This window comes from Melopsittacus undulatus, chromosome 6 (genome assembly GCF_012275295.1).
Source record: "Melopsittacus undulatus isolate bMelUnd1 chromosome 6, bMelUnd1.mat.Z, whole genome shotgun sequence".
Taxonomy (NCBI): domain Eukaryota; kingdom Metazoa; phylum Chordata; class Aves; order Psittaciformes; family Psittaculidae; genus Melopsittacus; species Melopsittacus undulatus.
In genome coordinates this window covers 1845326-1870032 of record NC_047532.1, presented here as the reverse complement: position 1 = coordinate 1870032, position 24707 = coordinate 1845326, and the positions used below count along the sequence as shown (strand labels likewise).

The 24707-nt window shown below is 53.3% G+C and overlaps 1 protein-coding gene across 1 annotated transcript in view; it reads left to right on the top strand.

Moving 5' to 3' along the window:
• The first annotated feature begins 16255 nt into the window (after positions 1 to 16255).
• Positions 16256 to 24707, top strand: part of EFNB1 (ephrin B1) — a 47978-nt gene continuing 39526 nt past the window's right edge. The window contains exon 1 of the mRNA XM_034063592.1: positions 16256 to 16458. Within this exon, the coding sequence (XP_033919483.1) occupies positions 16343 to 16458 (116 nt within the window). The 5' untranslated portion in view covers positions 16256 to 16342. The remainder of the gene's footprint in view (positions 16459 to 24707) is intronic.

Below are 24707 nucleotides of genomic sequence, written 5' to 3'. Positions count from 1 at the left end.
GGTGCTGCTGCTGTTGGCCCCTTTGTGCTGCTTTGCAATGGGGGGTTATGGCCAGCAGAAAGCCCAGGCTGCAGGGAAGCAGGAGCAGGAAAGTGGGTGCTGGGGATGCTTGGCCCAGAGAAAGCACTACATTTACCCCAGATCCACACCAACCCTGCTGCCCTTCTGGCATCGCTGTGACCCCCTTGGCTGCAGAATTAGCTCCGAGGCAAGATAAGTGTTTTATGCTGGTCCTACTTGTGCATCCTGGGGCACCGCAACCCCAATTCCTGCAAAACAGGACTGCAGGACCAGTTTCCTCATCTTGCTCTTGCTCATGCCCATGTGCTCTCCCTGCTGCACAGCAGCCCTGCTGAAGGAGACCAGGACCCAGCTCTCCCTCCCTTTGGTGCCACAGCTCTGCAAGCTTCTTCCTCGCCTCCTCTTCCTCTTCCACAGCAGTGTGCTCCCTCCTGCTCTGAGCAGGTTGGCCCAGGCTCCCCTTCTCTCTGCCAACACAGCACTGGTGATGTGCTCAGCCCAGTCCCAGTGCTGACAGTGCCACAGCCTCCAGTCCATAGGTAGGAAACAAACAATGTCATAGAGATAAAGAGAGCAAACACAGCCCTGGCGATTCCCCTTCGGGACATGTTTGCAGAAGGGGTGAGTCCATCCCCACTGCTGTGAGTCAGCAGCCAGGCAGGCTGTGGGTGGTGGGGATGGTGCCTGTGGGGTGCTGGCGCTGGGGGGGCAGCACCCACTGCTCCCCAGCACCTCTCCTCCATGCCTGTAAGGGGCACCCAGTGCTTTCTGCCCATCAAAGCTTTAGGGCAGGGGTGGCTGGTTGGCACCAGTGGGTCTGTGCAGACCCTGCTTCTCCTTTCTGTGAGTCACCCCGCACCAGGGTGGGTGTCAGGACCCTTGTGTGGCCCCACTTCCCCAAGGGGCTCATTCTGCAGCCCTCAGTGCAAAGTGGCCAAGCAGGGGGTGATGGGTTCAGTGATCACTGAGTTTGTTGAAGTAGAAACCCAGAGTCCAGCTTCCATGTTATCCTTGTGAAGACCCCTGCACGTCTCCAAGGGCTTCAGCAGGGAATGACCGTGGTATCCCCATACACAGCATCAAGAGCAGCCAGCCAGGGAAGGAGTAATATGGGTGCTTAGCACCATGATTCATCTTGCCTTGCTCACAACTCTGTGTTTTCCTCCTCTCCTCACATCTGGCCACATGTGGCTGTGAGCGCTGGCTGCACAGCACCCCTGTGCTTGCAGCCCATGTGCGCCCTGCTAATTGGCAGTGATGGATGAGGGACAGAGCGGAAGCATGGCTCGCATCCCAGAATGGGGCTCTCGGCATGACAGTGATGGACTGGCCTCCTCGGAGCCCCGAACCCAGCTGGGAGCTCAGGCACAGCCTATGGGGACTTGCAGAGGGGCAGAAGGGATGAATCGAATCTGCAAGGACAGGCTCTGGATGCTGCAGATGTTTCCCAGGGCTTGTGGGTTGAATCCCTCCATGTATCACCAATGCATCCATCATGCAGAGGTAGTGCAAGCTGGTGGGGTTGCACTGACATCCACAGAGTGAGTTTGCTCCACCTCATCCAAGGACCTGTGATGCTGCACCTTTACCCTCCATCCAGGTGTTGGAATGGCTCAAGGGTGTTGGATAACAAATGGACACTTCCCTTCCTCTGTGCTGACTTGGGCTGTTCTGGAGGATTGGTACCTCTCAAGCATGCTGTAAGGAGTTGGGTTAGGGTTAGGATTAGGGTTAGGGACCTAATCCAGCTTGAAAGGGACCGAGGGTTTCCAAGATGGGGAAGTTTCTGAGGAATGTCTGGAGAATTTCATAAGAAGATTCCAGACTGAAGGATTCCTTGAGAGCCCCTGTGGGATCCTTGAGAGGTGTTGGGATGCTCCTGGTCAGGTTGTGGATCAGGAAATACCAGAACACCCCTGGGAAAAAATGGAGAATTCCTGGGAAGTTTCTAAATAGAGAAAGGTCCTGAAGTCTGGGGAATTCCTTGAGATATTCCAGGTTGGGAAGTCCTGGGAAGCACTTGAACATTCCTGGAATGTTCTAGACACAAATCAGCTGTGAAGAATACAGAAAGTCTGAGGGTTTCCTAGGAAGAGATGGAAAATTCCTAAAAGCAGAGGCTCATGGCAAAAAAGGAAGAATGTAAAAGGAACATTCCCTCTCAGATCCATAGCTGTGGAAAAAAACCCTATAAACTCTTGACACATAGATCCCTAGAAAGGGATCCAGAATTTCCCAGTAAGTTCCAGGTGAAGGACTCAAACGTGGTGCCCAGCTCCATCCTCTTCTCTCTTCCCCATCCACAAGCTCTCTGTGCTGTGGGATGTGGCTTTCTTCCCTCGTGGACCTCAAAGTGTTGTTTGATTGCAATGGTCAAACAGACATGGCACATCAAAGGGCTCTGCTGGGAACAGCAAACTGCTGGGCCAGGTTCACAGCCCAGTGTGAGCATCAGTGAGCCATCTACCTGGTGCTGATCCTATTTCTGCTCCCTGCCTGTTCTAGGGCTGCTGAGCTGACCCTAGGGAGCCATTGGGGTGGTGAGGGGTCTCCTCTGTGACAAGTCCTGCAGTTCAATGAAGCTGCTTTGTGGGGAAAGTATTTCTCCTCCTTTGCATTAATGCTGTTGTCTAAGGATCACATTGTCAATTCTTCCATTCACTCTTATGTCAACCTCTATAATTTTACGTTAGTTCTCTCCATTCTCTTCTCCAGGCTATGGGGTCCTGGTCCATTTTAGCTTTCTCTGTATGGGTGCTATCCCAAGCCTTTGATCAGTGTTGCGATGCTTTTCTGCACCATCTCTTCTTTTTATGGCGTGGGTCAGTTGGAGTTGAGCTCCAGAGCTCCACAGCTCCAGATGAAGGAAAAACCACATTTTCTCTTTTGTTCTCTCTTCTGGCTCTAAGAGTCCTTAATAGTCCACTTGCCTTTTCTGACTCTAACTAATGGTTGAAAGGATGCCTTCAAAGAGCTCTCTGCAATGTCTCTGAGATCTCTTTAAAGACCAGTAATTGGTAATACAGAGCCTGTCGATCTGTGTGTACAGTGGGGGTAATGCTTTTCATGTTCATTACTTTGCAATTACAAATAGAGCAGTTCATCTGCTATTTGATTGCTCTGTTCCACACAATCGTTACACTTCCCTGCATCTGTCAGCGTCACAATTCAGGTCTGGCTGCCTGAATAACTTGGTGCCACTTGCAAGCAGCACTGATCCACTGCGCTCTGGATCGTTCCTTGGAGAGGATCATTACATGTCCTTGGCCAGACCCCTATGGGACCCTGATGGAAGTCCTCTCCGCTGCAGAAGCAGGCTCTTCACCCCGAATCCTTGCTGCTGCCTTTAACCAGTGATTAACCTGCATTCAACCTGGGGCAGCTCTCTCCCCTCACCAGCCTCTGCTGAGTGACCTTGTGGAGAACTCAACTATTGCACAGCAACCTCTCTGCTCAAAACATCGTCCAAGAGCTGAGCTTAATTACAGTAATTGCACTGGCATTACAGCATGGCTGGGTGTGGGCAGACCTGCCCCATGCCCGGTGAGCTGCTGAGGGGCTGCCAGGCTCAACAGGGAGCACCAGGACAGAGCAGAGATGCTCGGGGACAGCTCCAGCCCTGCCAACACTCAGGGTTTGCCCCTTTCCTCCCAGAGCATCTAAAGCCAGAGGCTTTGCTGGGTTTCATCCCAAGCAGTGCATGAGATGAGTGGCCTGGAAATACAGGGAATGGGTGCTGTGTTCCCCAGGGCTCTGCTGTACGGACTCAGCCCAAAGAGGAGCTGGGCTGGATAGGATGCTCCTGTAACAGCTTCCAGGACAAGAAGAGCAGAAGGTAGAGGGGCTTTTGGAAAAGCTCCTTGGAATGGGAAAAGCTCCTGAGATGCTTCCCCTGCAGTCAATGGTAACTGCTCCTCTGGTCAAGGCCCTGCTGAGCTGGGAGGAAAGGGGTGGCCAAGAGGCCTCTTTCTTCCATTTTATCTCTCTTCTTGAGTGAGGACCTTGACAGGAACTGGGATAAAGCAAACAGAGCAGTCCTTGGGGTGGGATGGGCAGGGGTTCTGCAGAGCTGGCAGCATTTGCTGTGGACAGGGAGGATTAAGCGTGGGATAGTTAGCTGGGCTTTCCCAGCACCCATAGGATGTTAGTTTTCAGACTTCATCAATAAGGCTCTTCTCCTGTAGCTCCCAAAGATGTTTATGAAAGAGATACAGGAAGGGAGGAAGATCAAACCTGCTTTAGCAAGGCCCTTCTGGCTTTATCTGTGGTTTATGAGGTGACCAGACCTTGGCGGCTCTGTTTTAACTTGTTTTGATCTGGCTGTGCTTTATGACCATCACTCTGAAATGTTTTGACAGGAGTGAGGCTCACCCGTCCGGGCTCCTCAGCGGGAGCCACATCTCCCCTTGTAGGGCCATGCTCCCAGGGAAGTGCTCCAATAGCTCTGCTTTTCCCTAAGGAAAGGCCAAATGCAGAGGAGGTCACAGGAGGAATGGTGGAGCCCTGGTGATGCTGCAGCAGGGGGGGGGTTATTGCCAGGGAGGACTTGATGCTTTGCCTCCCCTCCTCCCTTGGGGAGAAGAGCTGGGGACACCAGGCTTGTACCATTTAGGTCTATTTAGCTTTCCTCTTCCTGTGCACTGACAGTGCAGTGACTGCAGTTATCTGCCTTGAGTGGTGGGCATGGCACCAAAGGGATTTGGGTGTCCTGGGTGCCATAGCTGTGTGTTGGTGTGAGCCCACTGCAGGCACTGGCCCCTCTGCCCTGAGGCTGCTCTGCCAGAAGTGAATTTGCCTGCTCTAACCAGCAGCTTTTGTGGTGCTTTTGTTGGTGATGCTTTATTAACTTCCCAGCAATGGTTTTCCAATGGATATTTGGGCTTTCTGGTTGGTTTTGGCTTGGGGTAGGGGTTTTTTCCCCCAAATTGTCTCTTTTTTGCACACATCTCATACTTTCTTTTCCAGTTAAAGAATTCTCCACCTGCAAACCACATTTCCAGGAGGATAAAACCTGTGTGTTTGCCTGAAAAACCTCAGTAAATCATTCTCATTGTTATGTGATTCTTTTGGGGACAATACTCAAAGATGGCATAAGAGCTGCTGGATGGCTTTGGAGCAAAGTCACATTCACCCATGAGCAGGGTTGCTTATTGCAGCACCTTGGATGCTGGATGCAGGCAGGTGGGAGCAGTGTGTGGCACTGAAGACAAGCATCCTCTGAAGAAGCCAGGGGGGACAAGGGAGGGCTGCAGGTACCACGGGGAGGACAGGGTCCAGCCCCAGGCACTTGGCACCACTGCGGGGCTGATCCTGCCCAGGAGAGCACAGCCCTGTTACTAGAAAGCTGGCGTTGGCTTATCCAGATCAAGTACCTGCTCCCTGGTAATTAAGGATGTGTTGACATTAAAAGCCTGGTATCTCTATTTTGTTTAAGCATGCTTATGGACTAAAACCACCTGCTTTGTTATTAGCTCTGCGGAGCAGCGTGTGCACAGGGTGATTAGAAGATGAGTGTAAAATTGTCTCCTGCTAATTTATGCAGATTCCCTCTTTCCATGTGCTGCTGCCCACTCCCCTCCTGTCCATGCCCAATGTGGCAGTGCCCTGTGTGGGGATGCCCCTCTCTCTGGTGTCAAAAGAGCCGTGACATGGGATTTGGGGTGACCTTTATCATTGGCATCACCAGTTGCAGCTGGCAGCCCTGCTGCTGGGTGCTGCATGTGGCTGCAGCAGGGTGGTTAGCCGCATCCCTGCATGAGGAGAGGTGGAGGGAAGGTCTTCAGGCAGCTGCGGCTGCCATTTACATCTCAGTGGGTGTTTTCTTCATTAAAATGCTGTGGGAAAAGGTTAGCTCTCCTGCCTTGGTGTTTATTACTGCTGAGATGGGAGCAGGAGCCCTTTGTTAGAGAGAATACAGTATTGGCTGAAAGGGCTTTTGCATGTGCCAGTGAGGGCACTTGGGCATCTGTCCCTGTCTGTATTGACTGTCCATGGTGGTACAAAGGACAGGGAGAGGAAGGACAGGGCAAAGGACCCATCCAGCCCCATACCCTGCCCCCTCGGGGGTGGCAGAGCCAGGTCCCTGCCTGCTGCCCTGGGCCCTGCACTGCTTCACCCTTTCTGGAGCTTTGACTTTGGGGTAGTCTGGATTTAAGTGAGCTGCCCCTTAGGCAAAGCTGAATGTCTTTTATTGCTGAAGCCCTGTCTGTGTCTGTAACTTGTGGCTTCTGCCCCCGCTATCTTTCCCCATGCTGCTTCCCCAGAGGTGACTGCAGGTAGGGTAGTGCCAGTCATTACAATCCCTTCACAGGTACAGTTGCTTTTGGTCTGTTGCTTCACTGGAAAACTCATCTTGCTTTTGCTTTAAGCACCATTTACCGGAGGAGCAGCACCTCCTGGTGCAGGGGTGCATGGGCAGGATGCTGTGGCTGTGCCCTGCAGACCCTTACCCTCCAAACAAAGGCTTGGGGGGCACCTCACACAGTGGGAAGGCTTGGGCTGGGGGCAGCAGGGACCTCCTGTGGTCTCTGGCACGGGGCATCACATGGGCACACAGCCACCTCCTGCCCTCCCTCTGCCTTCCAGGCAGGGCTTATCTAGGCTGGACACGCTTTGGAGGCACTGCTGACATTGATGCTGCTCACTGAACTCCTTAATTGCTTTTAGTTGTAGACTTATTAAGAACCAAGATTGAAATAACATTGGAGGGGGAGCGATATAAATGAGCTGAAGGAGGGAGCAGGGAACCTTCCTGTGGTGCTGGGATGAACCTTAGCAGCAGCAGGGCTACAGCGAGGAGCGTGCTGCAGGTTTCCTATTTTGCCTCCAAATCTGCTTCACGTTTAAGCAAATCCTCTGCTGATTGCCCATGAATAGTCATGCAAGAGCTGCCTGTGCTTGCGAGCTGTGCTTCAGCTTCTGTGTCCCCCAGAATGAGCTTGGCAGAAAGGAGATGAGAAGAAATACAAGGTTTTCCTTGAATATTCCTTATTATTCACTGCAGACTTGTAGGCACTCGTTAGTGCTTGCACTGGAGATCTGATAGGAAGAGCAGCCCTTGCCCTATTATGGAGTGGAAACGGTTTGGGGGGGGTTGCATCCAAGTGGAGACAGCTCCTGTGATTGGAACAGCAGAGCTGTGATGGGAAACACCAGGACTGCCCTTGCGCTGCTCTTGGCAGATCCATCCTCCCTGTGTGCATGTGGGTGTCTAAATCCGAGGGGAAAAAACCCCATCGTGATGATCTGGGGGAACTCCAAGCACAGAAAGAAGCCAAAAACCTGAGGAAAAACTTCCCTTGATCACAGCTCAGAAAAGAGATGAATTAAGGGTGTGCCTGGAGTGATGGAGGCAGATCATAGGATTCATACCAAGCAAACATGCTGAAAGCAGCACTAGATGGAGGACTCGTTATTTGCTTCTCCAGTGCTAACTGGTGTGGTTTGGGGAGGATGGAGCTGTGAAACCTGCCACAAGCCAATGGCTCTTTGCATAGGGAACACTTGTGTCTGGGTGATGGGTGCTCTCCAGCGAGAGGATGGATTCACTCAGGTCTTGAATTCCCCCCCACATTGTCTCCCCCAGCAGAAAGGCACTTGGTAGAAAAGACATGTTCCCCACTGAGGTTTCTAGAAGTTGCTCTGGGGCTGTGTCAATATTGCAAGTACCAAATGAACACATTTCAGCCCTACCAGCTGTCCCATCATTGTTGCATGCTTGATTAATGCAGGGGACTCAATACCATTGGTGAGCATGCAGGAAGAAAATGACTTGAAGGGGAGGAAAATGAGAAAGAAATGGGAGAAGAATGGGATGCTCACAGGGATGGAGCTCCTGCACCCTCAGTGTCTCCTCCAGTTTGGAACCAAATGCTCTGGGCATGGGGTCCCATTCCCCTCTGCTGAACCAGAAACTGCCCAGCCTGACTTCAGAACTGTTGTTGCCCATGCTTGAGTCTGGGCAAACCTGACAGCACCAAAGGGATGAGATCCCTCAGAGAAAACCCTGCAATTCCTAAGGTTATCTTTGCTCTTCCAGCAGCATCCAAGGAAAATTCCCTCTACCCCAGGGCCTGGTGCAGCTGCCAGCAGAGCAGATGCATCCCCCATGGCCCTCCAGCAGCTCCCAGTGTGTTGCAAGGGTGGATAAGGGGAGAACTGTGGTGAGAGGGGATCCCAGTGCCTGCAGGGTGATGGGGTAGAGGGTGCAGTGACAGCGGGGTGCTGGTGATGGGAACTGCTGCCGGGGGCTGAAGGGAAGGGGCTGCTCTGAGCAGGGCATGTGCATGGCAGGTACCATGGATGCAGCTCGTTAAACGACTGGCTGGAGGCAAGACAGATCGCTTGATAAAGATGTAAAGAGAAATAGAGGGTAAATACAGTAATCTCCAGAACTTCCCACCAGGGTGTTAGCATTGAGGTTGTAAATACACTGAAATCAAAGACTCATAAAACATGCAAATTGCTCTATGTGTGTTTGTCTGTCTCCTTCCCATGTCTTTGCCCCTCACCCCCTTCCTCTGAATGCCTATCTTTCTATCTCTCCTCTTTCCATGATCTCTGCTCCGCTCCTGATGAGCCTGTTAGGGCGAGGGAGGGAGGGAGCCTTTAAAAGGCATTTTTGTGGTTCTGGGCAGCGAGTCAAAAAAAATCTGCTTTTTCTGTTGTTTTTTCCCCCATCCCCCATCCCCATCCCCATTCCAGACCCAGGGACACGTCACCCAACCCGACACAGCCATCAAAATAAACATTCATTAAGATATTTTCAGTGATGTTCCCTGTCACAAATTACCGGCCCCACAAAAGAAACGCTGCTGTGCAACTACTCATGATGTCAGTTTATCCCTTTAGTGATCACTGAGATAAAGCATCATCTCTCTGCTTTCCTCTCCTGCCTTTTGCCCTACTCTGCTCCACGCTGGGAACCAGCATCTAAACGTGGCTCAAAAGTAGCATTGCTGCCAAATGCTCCCAGGCTGCATCAGCAGAACCTGCGGTGGGCATGGAGCAATGGTCCCAGTAGGCAGCATGACACCGTCATCTGCATAAACAGGAGGATTGTATAGCCTTTGTGCCCTGGGAAAACTGGGATCCCTTCCCAATGCCTTGTATGGGTAGGGATGAGCTGTGAGGTGGAGGAGTGTCAGGGTGTCTGGATGCAGGGTTGTAAGTATGCAGGGGTGCAGGGACATAGGGATGCAGGGACATAGGGATGCAGGGTTGTAAGTATGCAGGGATGCAGGGACATAGGGATGCAGGGATGCAAGTGTGGAGGGTACCTGGAGCGGGGCAGTGCAGAGGTGCTGGCAGGGCTGTGCAGTCTCATGGGGAGCAGCGTGGGCCGCTCAGCACAGGCTGGGTGCCAGGGAGCCGGAGCTGGCAGGGTAAGGTGGGGAAGCAGGAAAGGGAGCCCCGCTCCTCCCCTCGGGGAGAGCTGTGGCTCTCGGCAGGAGGGTTGTGAGTACACACAGACTCTCTGGAGCCTCCCATGTAAATCCCGGCAGGACCCAGCCAGTTCTTAGCTCATTCACGTGAGATCACCGACGTGTTCAGTTAGGTACGTGCTGGGGTTTCTGCAGGGACCCTGCCCTGGGTGGCTGCAGGTGAGATGGGAGAGCTCAGCCTATCCAGGACCCTCTTGCAGCAGCATCGTGACTATGAGGCCATGTACCACAGTCCCCAGACTCTTCCAGCCAGCTGGCTGAAACCCACTGTCACACTGGGACACAGGCTCTGATACTGGGGATGGCAGGTCTGACACTGGGGACGGCAGGTCTGACACTGGGGACGGCAGGTCTGACACTGGGGACTGCAGGTCTGACACTGGGGATGGCAGGTCTGACACTGGGGATGGCAGGTCTGACACTGGGGACGGCAGGTCTGACACTGGGGATGGCAGTTCTGATGCTGAGGATGGCAGGTCTGACACTGGGGACGGTAGATCTGACCCTAACAACAGCAATGCTTTTATGTGCTGCCCCAACCAAGGGCGGAAGCTGTGGCAAGCAGGAGAGCAGCCCTGGGAGCAGCCGAGGTGTGATGCCCTGGGCACCTCCACCAGCAGCAGCATGCCCTGGCACAGTGCCGGCACGGTGTGAAGCATGGCCTCAGGGCTGCTGGCAGCTTCCCCTCGGGTAGAATACAGCCTGAGGTCACCTTCTGTTCCTCTGCCACCCTCAATCATGTTTCCTTTGGTGTTAAAACCTTGTGGGATATTTGCATGCAATCGTGACTTCCCCTCGCCGCTACCGGTCCAAAGAAAACAGATCCATGTGTTTTAACATCTCGGCTTACATACCATTCCTCCGGCTCCTGCTCCTTTTGGGGCTTTTCCTTCTTTTGGTGGATCAGTGACCTGAAAATGCACTTTATGTTTTCCCTGGGAGAGGTAGATGAGAAGAGCTCTGGCATAGCTGCATATTAAACCTGACCTGCAGTCCCCAGCAGCCTTTGCTGAGCTGCTGGCTGCCGCTCTCCCCCTCCGACACGTTTTGAGTCGCTTGCCCAAGATAGATCCAATTAGATCTCCCCCAGCAACAAAATCGTTAAGTTTCCTGTGTGCATTTCTAACCATTTAGGTCCCTTTCATGTTCCTCTGCCTGTGGAAGTATGCACAGCCCTGCACATCGGGAGCTTCATCGACAAGCTGCTTATCTTCTCTGCCAGGTCATTAACGTGCTGTTTATGCGTTCTGCCAGGTTATTAAGGATGATGGTAACAAATGACCTCCGCAGTACCCCCTTGGATACTCCTGACTCCACCTCTTCCAGCAAGCTCTGCACAAGTGGGTAGATGGCTACCTACCTTATTTATATCTATATGTATGGTTATATATCCCCACCATATTGCTATTGGGATAGATTGCTGTGCAGTTTAGGGCTGTTCAAGCTCCAGCCAATTTGAGTAATTTTCATTATGTTTTCTACAGTATTGTTCAAAGAGCTAAAAACAGCTCCCTACCACTTCTCACCATTGCCATTAGATGAGCAAGGTAAACTACTCCTGGTGAGGACCTTTAGATTGTCTTTCAGTAACTTCAGAATGCTCAGGACCTTTCTCCCCTATTCCCTTCTCTTTAGGGTGATGTCAGCTGCTTGGGACAGCCCATGAACTCTGCTCGTCTGCTCTCCCCCTTGTCCAGAGCACAGCCAAAGAAAGGAATGTGCTCCTGGTGTGGTGAGATGGGGGAATGGTTTGTCCTGCTCTCAAGCAATCCACAGCTGCTGCCTCCTCTGCTCACCCCTCACAGAAGGCAGAGCCGTGAGTTCAGCCTCTCTCACCCATTTCTGAGGCCTCATTAATTTAAGCCAATATTCTTTCCTCCCCAGAGGTCCTGATGAAAGAGAGCAGCTCCATTGAAGATGCTTAAGCATTAAGCCTGTACTCAAGTTCCATTAAAGCGCCTGATTAAAGCAGTGAGTGGCTGGACTCAGGACAATGCTAAGTGCTTTCCTGAATCAGGTTCCCTGACTTCCCAGTGCCTGGGGCTGCACAGCTCCTGCTTTCTGCTGCTCTTCTACCCCAGCTCCTGGCCAGACCCTTCCTCATTCACCTTTTACACTTTCTTTTCCATCCTTTTTCCCTTAAACCTGAAATCCATGAGTGGCCTCTTCTGAAGTGATAAAAATCTCATTCCCCGCCTGTGTTTCTGTTTCTTTCCAGGCAATTGTACCTTGCAACACCTTAATTATCGCGTCTCTGAAAACTGGTTAAAGACTTTAATGCTTCCTTCCCCCGACCATTATGCAGTAGGCTTCTCAGCCCCATAAAAGTGCCTTCTGGAAACCGAGCACCTCTGCTGCTGCAGTCCCATGCTCATTCCTTGCCCTGATGGTTCGAGTGCCTCTGGCTCCCCCCTCGCCTCTGCCCTGGCCCTCTAGCAGGCTAGGCAGGTGGGAAGTGCCAGGGAGGCAGGGGGAGCAGATTTTCAGTTAGAATACAGGCTTTTTAATCTAAAGCACATTACACAGCTCTGAGTGTGTTGCATCATTTTAATCAGCCAGCACATCTGCAGAAGGTGCAAGTTTCCAGGAGCTGGAGTGCAAGAATGATGGTATAAATCACGGTGAAGGCAAATCCTTGACATCACCTTCATTTCTGAGCTTGATCCTCTGATTTAGCAGCGCAACGCTGGCTTTCTGGCACCCGTTTTGCCTGCCTGTTTGCTATTTAATAGCTACAAGGCTTGTCAGACATCTCCACGCATCCCATGTCCTGGCGTTTCAAACCCCCTGTGCTGGGTGTTCAAAGCCGGCTGGATTAATCATGGATTTGGCTGCAGATGTGCAGGGCTGTCTCACTGGAAGGGTTCTGCTCTGGGAGAGCGGCTGCGCCTCCCTGCAAAGCCATTTGGGACACACGTGCTGTGTGAGCTCAGCCTGGTGAGACCTCATCCCTTTCATCCCAGAAAACAGACAGGGGGAAAGATCTAGCAGGTCCCACAGTGACTGTGCCTATGGGATGAGTAAGGTATAACCCCCACTGATTCTTATTTAGGTGAGCTTTAAATAACTCAAAGGCTTCCCTGGGGGAGCCATCCCACAGCCCCACAGATTTTAGCACTAAGCACTTTTTCCTGGTGTTCAGCCTGAATTTCCTTTTGCTCTGTTTTAGCCCATTACTCCTGCACTATAAAATGTCTCAGGTAATTTAAATATGAAGTGGCTGAGGAATACATTTTGGGATGGAGATCATCATTTGATGAGACTGTAAGTAAGAAACTGCAAGGTACAGATGCTCAGGAGGTGATGGGGTGATGCTGAGCTGATGTGGAACTGCAAACTGGGGGTGATGCTGGCTTTTACCGAAGGGTGTATGTTAACTTCTGTCTCACATTGTACCTTTAGAATGAAGCAGGTGGGGTGAGTTCCCCAGATCACTCCCCTGAATGGCCTTATCATTTTAAATGAGGTTTTGAGGGAGGTGGAAGAGGGAAGAAATGGAACCCAAGAGACCAGTGTACACATGTGCTGGTGGTGTAGGAACAGACAGTGTGATCTAGAGGCAGCAAAGGCATTCATGTGGCACAAGGCATCTCCTGGGCCCCAAAAACTGAGCAATGGAGGAATTAAGTGATGCCCTTTCCTTTCTCACAGCTGTAGACAAGGACCCAGTGTCTGCATCCTTCCAGGGAAGAGAGCTCGGTGCGGGGTCACTGTCCTGAGCGCTGGGGAAGGAGCCTTCGTGGGAGCTTAGTTCATGAAGCTCATGACACCCGCAGCCATTCACACTCCCCATTCACACTCCCCATTCATGCTTTCCATTCACTCCCTTTCAATGCACTGTCTATGCACACTCTCTGTGCATGCTTCTCTGCCTCTCTATGGACAGGCCTGGGTGAGACTGTGCCCGTGGTCGCTGCAGTGTGTGGGGATGACCATGCCAAAGGGAAGGGAGCCACGAATCCCCATGGCTTGTTGGGCTGACAGCCTCTTGGTGATCTGTCTCCCGCATCCAGCTCCTTGTGGAAGCATGAGGGTCACCCATAAAGCCTGGGATTTTTGGAGTTCAAGGTGTCATTGCCCCCTGCACCTGCCCTACAACTGCTTGGAGATGCTTGTCTGGGCTCTCCAGGGTAACAATCCCTGTTGCTGCCGGTGCAACCGAGGCTGGGAGCCACTTCCCAGACTGCCTGAGGAAATGCCCTAGTTTGGCACCACCGATCTCCTTACTGGGGCTGGGTGAGACAAGCAGGATTTTGTCCCTGTCTTCACTGTGCGGGTGTTCCCAGTTCTAGGGGCAGCACAGGGAAGGGTTGGGAAAGGGTTTTCCCATTCTCCAAGACAGACGCCCATGTCTCAGAGGTGGCCCACGGCAGAGTAATGCCTCTCCCCATGTGCCCTTCACACCTTGTGTTGGGTTGGTGTCTGCTGAGACATTCCTGTGAGGGCTGAGGCCATGGACCCGGCATGTGGCAATCCCTGACATGCTGGCTGTGGCTGTGCCACTGGAACCCATAGCCAGATGGCACTGGGTGGCCTTTGGGTACTCACCAGTGGCTCTGCATGCCTGGAATGCTGGAACCCCTCATCCTGCTGGCAGCAAGCTGGGGTGCTGAGGTGAGGGGCTGCGATCAGAGTGCTCCTGCCTTCATCTCCCTCTGTCCCTTGGGCACCTGGGAATGGGCCAGCATCCTCCTTCTGTATTCCCAGGCTCTGGATCCCCACCTGAGCCTGTGCTGGGAGAGCCGTCATCGCCATGGCAACTGATCATGATGTCACCGGCAGAGATGATGGAGCAAGGATGGCAAGAATGGGCAGGCAGCAGGCAGGGCAGGCAGCACTTCCCTTGCCCCATTCATGCGGGTGGTTCTCTCAATCTCCCCTCCAAAACCTGACAATAGTTTCATTTCTTTGGTTGTTTTTGTTCCTTCCTCAAGTATTTTTATTGCTTTTGAATCAGGGCATCCTCACATGAGCACAAGGCCCAGCTGCCCGTGCCCCACACATAGAGTCATAGAATGGTTTGGGTTGGAAAGGACCTTAAGATCACACAGTTCCAAACCCCTACCATGGGCAGGGACACCTCACACTAAACCGTCACCCAAGGCTCTGTCCAGCCTGGCCTTGAGCACTGCCAGGGATGGAGCATTCACAGCTTCTTTGGTGCCTCACCACCCTCACAGTAGAGAACTTCCTTATATCTAACCTGAACGTTCCCTGTTCCAATTCAAACCCATCACCCCTTGTCCTGTTGTTACAGCCTCTGATGCAAATCCCTCACTGAGGTTTTGGGTAAAATACAGAACCTTCACTGATGCAGGATGTGGGAGGAGAAATAGGGATATCAGTGAAGAAACAAGGGAGACCAAAGTGTCTCAGGGTGCCACAGAACCAGGGAGTTCGGAACGTCTTGAGTGGAAAGTGCAGTGCCCCCAGTGGTGTTTGTCTCCATTGTTGAACTAGAAAGTGAACTGACTTGAGATGTGATTTAGATTTGCTTCATAGAAAGAAAACTGACGCTGGAGGTTTTCTGTAATAGAAGTGAATCCACTGTTGTTTGTTGTTAAATGTTCTTAAAACAAATAAAACTGACTCCAAAGTTTGTTTGTTGTTATTATCATTATTGTACCAGAAAGCAAACGGAGTGAGCTTTGTATTCTGCTTTCTGAATGAAAACTGAACGGACTCCTGAGTTGGTTGGATGCTTAATTCACAGACAATTCCTTCTTTTAATGTTATCAATAGAACCGGAATTAACTGCAGAGGGGTTTAGAAATGATTATTTTTGTAATTAAAAGTGAACTGACTCCAGAGGCTTTAAAATAGTTTCTTAATAGAAAGTGAACTGGTTCTGGGGGTGAATTCAGGAAATGAACTGATTTGGGGGAGTTTTTTAAATTATGGGTTTACGATGATTGTGGAGTTTGTTTGTTTTCTTTTTTCTTTTCTTTTTCTCCCCAAAGCCTCCAAACTTAAAACCCCCAAAACTTCACCAAATTAAAAAAAAAAGGGAAAAACTCAAAAACCTCCAAAATCCTTCAAAAAACCCCAAACCCCAAACCCTCCAAAACCACACCAAAACCTCAAAAACTTCAAAACCAAAACCCCCCAAAGAACCCCAAACTTCAACAGAACTTCAATAAAATTAGAAGACACGCAGAAAACCCTTGTAAAAACCTCCAAAACCTTAAAAAAGACCCCAAAACTGCAACAAAACAAGAATTAAAAAAATCTTCAAGAAGTCTCCCAAACCTCCAACACTCTTTTAAAAGAAACCAACCCAACTGCACCCAGATTGACATAAACTGCCCCGGACGGAGGATCCTGCAGCACCTGAAGGTAAATCAGCCTCACCCGAACCCGCACCCGAACCCGAGCCCTGCCGTCCTCCCCCCGCTCCCTCCCACGGTTCCCCCACCCGAGCCCGCTGGGGGGCGCTGTTGGACCGCGGCTGACGGCCCGGACGGGGGGGGCGGCGGGGCTGTGCCGTCGGGGCGGGGATGAGCCGTCGGGGGGCCCGTGCCCACAGCGGCTTGTCTGTACCCCCGTACCCCGTACCCCCGTACCCCCGTACCCCCCCACCTCACCGGTCACCGCTTGGGGGGGGTAGGGGGCAAAGGGGGGGGGGGGGGTTAAAACTGGTACGCGACCCCTTTAAGAGGGAGAAGTGGGCGTGTCCCCGCCCCTCAAGGCCCCCCCCTCGCCACTCAGCGATTGGCCTCTCCGCTCCGGGCTGCCCGTCCCGGTGCCTGCGCGGAGGGGTAGAGCGGCGGTCGGGGCGGGCGGCGCCGCTGTGCGGGAGGAGACGGCGGCGGCGGCGGAGGGCGGCGGGGGAGCGGCATGGGCGCCTGACGCCCGTCCCGTCCCGCCGCCGAGGGACCATGGCGCGGCCCTGCGGCGGGCGGTGGCTGCTGGGCGTCCTGCTCGCCCTGTGCCGCTTGGCCGCGCCGCTCGCCAAGAGCCTGGACCCGGTCTCCTGGAGCTCCGGTAACCCCAAGTACGTGCGGCGGAGGGGGCGCGGGGGAACGGGGGGGGAGCACCCGCCTCGGACCCCCTGGCGAAACACACATATTGACAAAAAACAGGAGAATCTGACGCGAGCACAAAACGTTTTAACCAAAACCGCAGGATTTTTGAGGAAAAAAACCCCTCCCGTGGAGCGGAGCGGGCAGCGAGGAGCGGCTGGAGGCTGCGGGCGACGGACGAGAGGAGCGAGCCCCGGTTGGAGTACTGACCCCCCGGCGGGGCCCGGCGGGCTCCCACCTTCCTTTGTGCTTCATAAAATACTTTGATTTTTTACTAATTTTTGTAAATTCTGTTGGTTTTAGAGCTTTTCTCACCTTTAAATCTTAAATTTTTCAAAACGGGTTTTATTTTTTCGAGTTTTACAGTTTTTCCTATATTTTTTTTCCACCTTTACGCTGGTTTTGCCCCGGGATTTAGCGCAGGCTCCGCCGCCCCCCCCCCCCCGCCCGCGGTGCGGAGGGGGCCGGGGGCAGCCGCCGCCCCGGATCGCCGCCGCTAGAGCTGGATTTACTGCCTATACTTTGTATTGGGTTTGATGGCTTTTCCCTTTGCTAAGCGGGGGGGGGGGGCGGTGGGACTCCGGTCCGACGGGGGGAGCCGGGCCCGAACAAAGCCGGACCTCCCCCCCCCCCAGCCTTGCCGTATGTACAGCTGAATTACATAGATGTGTGTTCATTATAGATCGGTGTTTGTTATATATATATATATATATGTGTGTGGGGTGTGCGTACGTGTGTCTGCCCCGGCTGAGGAGCTGGAACAATGCGAGGGGGCTTTTCCAGCCCGCCGGGATGAAGGGTGCGGAGCAGCGAAGGTGCCAGGGTGGTGGTTTTGGTTGCCCTCTTGCTGGGCTGTATCTTGTAGATCACAGAGTGTTTGTTTGTCTTAGTCCCCTCTCGGTTTGAAAGAAAATAATCCTGCCTTTAGGTTGAGGTTGGGGTTTGTTTCCCACCACCACATTTATCGGAAAAAAGGAGTTTTTGGGGTTTTATAGAACCGAAATAATCTGGACAACCATCCTGCTTGGACACTTGTATTCCCACCCGACCTTCATTTCATTGTGTATGGGAAGCAACTTCGCAGGCACAAGTGCTGGGTAGAACCGTGAGCGTTCCCACGAGTTGATCCTCCTGCGTGCCGTGGTTTTCCTTCCCATCCCTTTGGCGACGGGAGCAGAACGAGCCTTGACCCTCGGGAGCTGCTCCGCTGGGTTTGTGAGTGTGATGCTGAGACAGGAGGGTTGGTTCCAGAAAATACCTTGTATTGTTGAAGGAAGGGCAGCTGGAGGTAGAAACCTCTCTGGCTCTGTGGTGTTGGGGGTGTTATTTCACCCCAGTGCTCTTCATTAGTGTTGGCTTTATTAAAGGGTTAGGTCTGAGGCAGCTGGGGTTGATGAGGTGGCCATGGTGGTAATGGCACGATGGGTTCCCACCACCTCCCCATGTGCTGGGGGCTGTGCTGGGCTCATCTCTGGGTTTTCCCCCAGGTTGGAGCTCTGTGGTTGTCTGCCTTTCTGGGTGTATGTGTCCCATGTGGGGACCTCTCCCTTGGGCAGTGTGAGGAGGTGGGAAGTGCCCGGAATGCTGGTGTTCCCACCCAGAAACTAATGGGTGCTAGGGAAGGGTCCGTGGGGGTGCCGGTTCCCGGCCATGGGCCCACTTGTGCCTCATCCATCTGTGTCCATGTAGCCTGACCCTGGACCCTTGTCTTTAGGGTTTGCCTTTGCAGCCCTTTGCTTGCTTTTATTCCTTCCTCCTCTGCCTTCGATGTTCACAGGTTGCATGGTGTTGGGTAGAGCCTCCTTGGTAAACCAGCCTGGGCAGCTGTGTGCTGTACAGAGCCCGTCTCCAGCTCCAGGAAAAGCCACGCTCTTTGTTAGGCTGGGATTACTCCCCTGGATGGATGCATTACCCCCCCACATGCACTCCACACTGTACTCCAGGCTTTCAAACCCCTTCCTCTGCTGTTCCGTGGGCGCTGCCGTGCCTGTGCCAGCTCTCCTCCCCGCTCTGCTGAGCTTCAGCTTGTGTTTTTAGGGTAAAGAGAGCTAAAGCCTTTAAAAATAACAGGGCGAAGTGGAATTTTCCAACAGATAGAAGGAGAAAGCATCGCGTGTTGGGGCCATTGGGGCCATTCGGCCTTGGTGCTATCGCTGTAAATAAGGAAAGTATTTTCCTGCCCTTTCCTCCCCTGGGCAGCTCAGGGCTGTGCTTGGAGCGTGTGGGCTTAAACTTCACTGGGGCGTTACCGGCAGGTTCCTGCTCTCGTGGTGGTTATCACAGCGATGCTGATAACGCACCCGATGGAAGGAACGATTTCCTAATGGAGTTAAGTTTAGCTTACGCTGTAGCTCTGTCTGCTGTGCTGGGTGAGTGTTTCTCGTTGGTTCTTAGGTGTGTGCCCAAATGCCAGCAGTGAAATCATCACCGCCTTCCCAGCGTGAATAATTCACTGTCTTTAAAGGGGCCAAACTAGGCCTAGAAATGCTTTCGCTGGGTGGAAGGTGAGGATTGGCCCAAACCTGAGCCTAAGTTCGATCCCGTCGGAGCGAGCTGTCTGTGGAGCCCCTTGGGAGGGGTCTCCGGGAGCCAATATGGTCTTAGTTTTATCCCATTGTGTCTGAAGGGCCCTTTTGGGATTCCCTTGGCCCTTTTGGTGCTCGGCTGGGGAGGTGACGGGAGTGTGCTCGTGTTGGACAGCCGGGAATTGCTGGAGAAGTTCTGGCTAAATCCTTCCTAACTCCCTTGGCTGGGATTCCAGAGGAACACTGACCCTGGTGGGCTCCTGGGCCGGCTCTTAAAGGGAAGCATTCCTAATAAAATATGGTTTGGAAAATTCATTTCAGGCTGGAATTCACCTCTCCAGAAAGTATTTTAATAAGGAGGTGGGGGAAATGGGACACATCATCCGCGCAGCTCCGAGGAGCGGGTTGTGTCGGCTCTGCTTTTCTCTCCTGCCCTTTGTATAGAGTTCTACTCTGCTCCACTGGCTCCGTGTGGCAACCCTGAAACTTCCTAAAAACAAAATAAATGCATTTATTTAATGGGGAAAAAAAGGGAAAGAGGAAAAACCCAGACAAAAAGTGTGATCCTTGCTGGGATTTTTGTTCTGTCTTTAATGACGTTATGGTGTCCTATTGAATTCTGTAAGCGCTGAGGTTGAATCCTGCCATATCTTTGCCATTTTTAATGCCTTTTACGAGCGATAAGTGCTGTCGGGAAGGCTGGTTCCTAAGGAAGGGCTGGCCTGGAGCTCTGCGGCGGTGGGCTCACACTTGTCAGAGCACATGTAATTTAATTACCATACCAGTGGGTGCATGAGGCACATGCAGTGCGAGGAGTTGGGAAATAGTGAAAACAGGCTCCTTTATGTGTAATTAAAGTTGTGTTTGGTTCGCAAAGTCTTTGGGGAGCATGAGTGTGCTAAGCAATGAAGGGGGGGGCATGATGGTTCTGTATGGGATCCACTGGCCCCTCTGCTCTCCATTGGGCTCTGTGTAACCTCCGCAGGGTGGTTTGGGTTAAGTGAGCCTGGATGGTCTGCAGTTTCTCACTTGGACTTGAGGAGCCCTTTCCAAGCCTGTAGGTTGCTGCTGGGTGCCAAAGAGTGTGGGGGGCTCTTGCTCTCACTACCCCAAAGCACAAACCCCCATGCTGGGCCCATGTCTCAGCAGTGATGTTACCCTTCCTGCTGTGCCTGGGGGGAAGGAGCACCCAGGGCTCCTTGGGTGTCGTTTGGGAATGACTTCATTAACTTAAATTAAAAACCCAACAAAAAAGGGCAGGCAGGGCTGCGGCTATTGCAGTAGCTGGGTAAATACCACTGGATTCTATAAAATGGATTTAACTGCTTCCTTTAAAAGGAAAAAAGGGCTGTGATGGGGTGTCTGATTGATTGTAAAAGGAGCTGTAGCTTTCTCAGAGCAAAACAGCTGCTGCAGCTCCTCTGAGCCTCGTGGCAGCGAGGACGAGGATTGGGCTTTTGTGCTGTTTCTGGCCATGGAGAGCTGGGATGGAGCTGATGGGGGCTCCTTTTCTCTGCCACACCTGAGGCACTTCATTGCTTTGGTTATTTCACCTATTCCTTGGATCCCCATCCTAAATAGGCTGTGTGTGGATGTGCCTATGTCCTTGTGAGGTGCAGCTGAGCGCGCAGGGGTCCCCTCCAGCCCTGTGGATGTCTGTTCAGGCCATGGGGATCACCAAGAGCCGCGGTGCGCTTACACCCCCTTGCACAACACATCAGGGGGTGTTTGGGTTGTCCCTGGAAACTGGGGGCTTAGTGGTAGGGATGGCCCCTTGGTTCCATGCAGGGTTTCTGGGTCCTGGCAGCCCCTGGGGCACCCCAGTCCCTGTGGTGCTGGCACCCAGCGGTGGCAGTGCTGTTGGGAAGCCGAGGAGTGCTGGGACCGGTGGGAAAACATCTTGTACCGATCAGTAGCACATGCTACTTGGAGTCTGGCAGCTGAAACAGGGTGGGGAGAAACAAAGCTGAAATCCATTCTGGGTCTCATTAATGATTGCTTGTATTGGGAGAGCAGGAGGAGGACTCTGGGCTCGGTCCTATCTCAGCGTCACATCTGGACAGGAATGTGGTGTGTGCTGCGGGGCTTTTGTTGTGCTTGGTCCTGCTGCTGCTTCCCAAAGCTTTTCACCTCCCATCCCTCCTCCTCCGGCAAACAGAGGTGGGGAGGTGGTTCACACTGTGGAGGGGTTTGGTGCCCCTCAGTGCACACCCGGCATCCTTTGGGGAGGTTTTCCTTGCCCCTTGTGTGGTGTCTCTGGTTGGAGCACCGGTGCTGTGCTGCAGCCTCCGGATCCTGGCGCCCCCGGCTCTGCCAGCCTATCTAGGCTCAGTGCCAGATGAGCTAGGCTTGGTTAGGCTGGGTTTGTGCATGGAGTGAGGTTTGCATGGTCCCTGTGCTTCCAGGGAACGGGTTTCTCCCTCTGGGGCGGGAGCTGAACCCCACATAGGCTGTGAGTGATGCTTGGAGGGGACGGAGGCTTTGAGGGCCATAGGCTGGGTGAGCAGACGATGGCTTCTGTGTACTCTCCCTGCCGGCGCCCCCAGGCAGGATCCCCCCTGCTCAGGTGCCGTCGTGGCAGCACTGCCCCGGCCCAGCCAGCAGCTGCGCTTCAAACATGCCAGCTATTTATAACCCTGGCTCTGCTGCTCTGGAATAACCTTCTCCTACCCACAGCCTCCCTTCCCTGGTGGGCTGCTCCCCATTCCCAACGCTGTGGGACCAGGGGTGCATGGAGAAGCCTGAGTTAGGGCTTGTTGGTGTCTATCTGTGAACTTCCCGCAGTGTTTTCCATGTGCTCTGTCATGCTGTGCCCGCATGAGTGCTGTGTCTGCTGGTGTGGACGTCCATGGGGTTGAGCCGTGGTGAGAGGCTTTGTGTTATCATGGTCTGATGTGGATTGGTTCTTGCTGCTGCCAGCATGGAGGTGCTGGGGCCAGGATGACCATGGGACATAGCCCAGCACCTTCAGCCTGGAGTTCTGGAAGTGCCTTCCTTGTGGCCAAGCCCCCTCTACAGAGGCCTGGGGTGGGTGCCCTCCATGGGAGAGGGTTCTGGCTGGTTTGGTGGTACCCAAGCTTGTCTCACCACTCCACATGCGGTGAAAGAACACAAGCATCCCATTTCCTGGCAGTCCCTTTCTGTGTCCCCAGCAGCGGCTGGTGGCTCACTGGCATGCAGCACAAGCCCAGCCTTGGGGACTGTCTGTCCCCCCTGGCTTCTGGCATCCAGCAGCTTCCGAGTAGGTACTTCAGAAAGAGCAAAGAGTGTTTTCATGGCTTATCAGCTATAAATACCCTCACACCGTTAATATTGGTCACCGAGTGTTTGCATGTTTTCCTTCTCTTAATGAGCTGGGAAACGTCTGTGGTTGCACATGCATTAGCGGCGAGGCTGAGACTCCACACGTCTCTTTGCTACTGATTTCAATGTTTTAGTGGGTTTGTGAAACGTGTGAGCTCAGTCTGGCGTGTGGGTTTGCACACAGGGCCGGCAGCCTCGGGTCTGGCAGCAGTGCAGTGATGCTCAGGGATGCAGTGATGCTCGGGGACGCGGTGATGCTCGGGGATGTGGTGGTGCCGGGCTCCGGTGTTCTTTGTTCTCGCTGTAGTATTGCAACCAAACGCGAGGGGGAGGTCCGCACCCCCCGGCTCCCAACAGGGTTTTGGGGGGCAGATTCTTGATGGGTATCGGAAGGATACCCATTGGAAGGTAAAGGAGGAATAAGCTCTAAGGAGTCTCCCCCATTAAAGCGGAGGGCACTGGTTGTTGCTGGGCGGGGGTCCCCCGTTGCTGGCAGGGCTGACAGCATTGCCTGCCTGCAGCCGGGCGGGCAGCATATGGAAAGGATCTGGGTGTAATATCCCGGGCTGCAGCGCGGCTTTGCTGAAGAGGCCACTTCAGCAGGGGACGCGGCGTGGTTCGTCCTCCGGCTGACACATCCCAGGCCTTCCTAGACTTGAAAGAGCTTGAGTTCGCCTTTGAATCCGAGGATTTATAGCCCTTTTAGGCCTCTCCAATAAAAGCAGGGCTCCCTGCTCAGACAGAGCCCACCGGCTCCCTCCTCCGGGCTCATTATCCTGGGGATTTGTGTTGCTTGCTCTCGCTCTGTTGTTCACTGCTGCCGCTTTCTTCAGATGTGTGGCCGAGAACTTCAGAGCATAAAAGCGGAGCAGGAGGAGCTGTGGGTCCTGCCCCTCTGCCAGGATGCGGCCCCTGCCATGGTGTGGGGCAGGGAGAGGACCCCTCATTCAGCCGTGCTGGGTGTTCGCCAGCATCTTCCGCTGTACTTGGGGGGTGTTGGCTTCCCTCGTGCCATGTGTTCCTGGAGGTGCCCTTGTCATCCCTTGAGGGCTGTGAGCAAACCGGGGTGAGTTCCTGTCTCTTTGGGTGAGAGCTGGGTGTGCAGCATGCATCCACCCCATCTGCCTTGTCTCGGCACATGTGGGCACTTAAGCATCCTCAGCTCTACAGATCATGTCTGCTTTCTGCAGGCACGTCAAGCCTCTAACTGTTTAAAGAGAGTCTTAGGAAAGAGTCCAGAGAAACGACATAATAATTATTGTATTACAAATTGTTTCCTTTAATGGGCCCTGTCGGATTGCTCAGTCTGCTAAACACATTGTGCCCTCCCCCAGCCCCTTTCCACTGCTCCAGCCTCCCCTCACAAACCCAGCCCAGGAAAATTCCTCCTGCTGAGGAGCCCTGTGGTGGGGCGAGGGATAGGGGACCATGGGCACCTGCACTGTGTCTGTGGGATGGGGAGGATGCAGCGGTTGCATCTTAGAGAGTGGTCCTCTCCCTGTAGTGTGTGGTGGTCTCTGCCCTTCCCCTTACTCCAGAGCCTTGAAGTGCCCTGGATTCTGCTTATCCAAAGGGCTTTAAGGCCAGTGGCACACCCAGGTGATGCTCAGGGCTCAAGGGCACCTACTCACCGGTCAGAAATGTCTTGCCCTGCCTGCACTGGTGCCGCAGGCAGGGCCGGATGGGCAGAGCGAGCTTCCCACCCTTCCCCAGTGCGTTTCGATGGTGGTGGTGGACGGTTCCCAGGCAGCCTTTTGGCAGCTCCCAGCCCGGAGCACTCATGGGGTGTAAGGAGAGGAGCCACCAGCGGCAGTGCGCATTCTTTCGCTGCCCCCAAAGACCGAACGTGTTGGAATTGAGCAGCAGGTTACGTTTCTGCAAGGCCGAGCAGCAAATATGTTTTACATTTGGCAGCCGGCAGTGGAGAGCGGGTGGGAGACATTTTCCAGGTATTGCGTTACACTTTCCCCTAAAAGGGCTCTGCTTTGGGGCTGGGGATTAAAGAGAAGAGAGGAGGGGGCAGCCCCATGAGCAGGGATGGGGGCCTGCACCCATGGGGCACCTCATCCCTCCACGTGCTCACAGCCCAATGTGCTCCCAAGGGTGTGATGCTCTCCTTGATGGGTGACTCAGGCCCTGCTCTGGGCAGAGATGTGCTGGGATTAAGGTTTGGGCTTCCTCCCTCTGGGTGCGATGGGAAGTCTCCACCTGGCTGTAGGTACCACCCTGCTCCGGCCATGCTCTGCGTCCTCGCCTCCATTGGTGTCTTAAGAAACATGCTCCATGCAAGAGCGAGCCTGGGATCTGCTCCCAGCACGGAACTGGGGCTCGGCCAATTAGTCATTATTTTAGAAGAAGAAAATGAAAAGGGGAAAAAATCCTTTATATATATA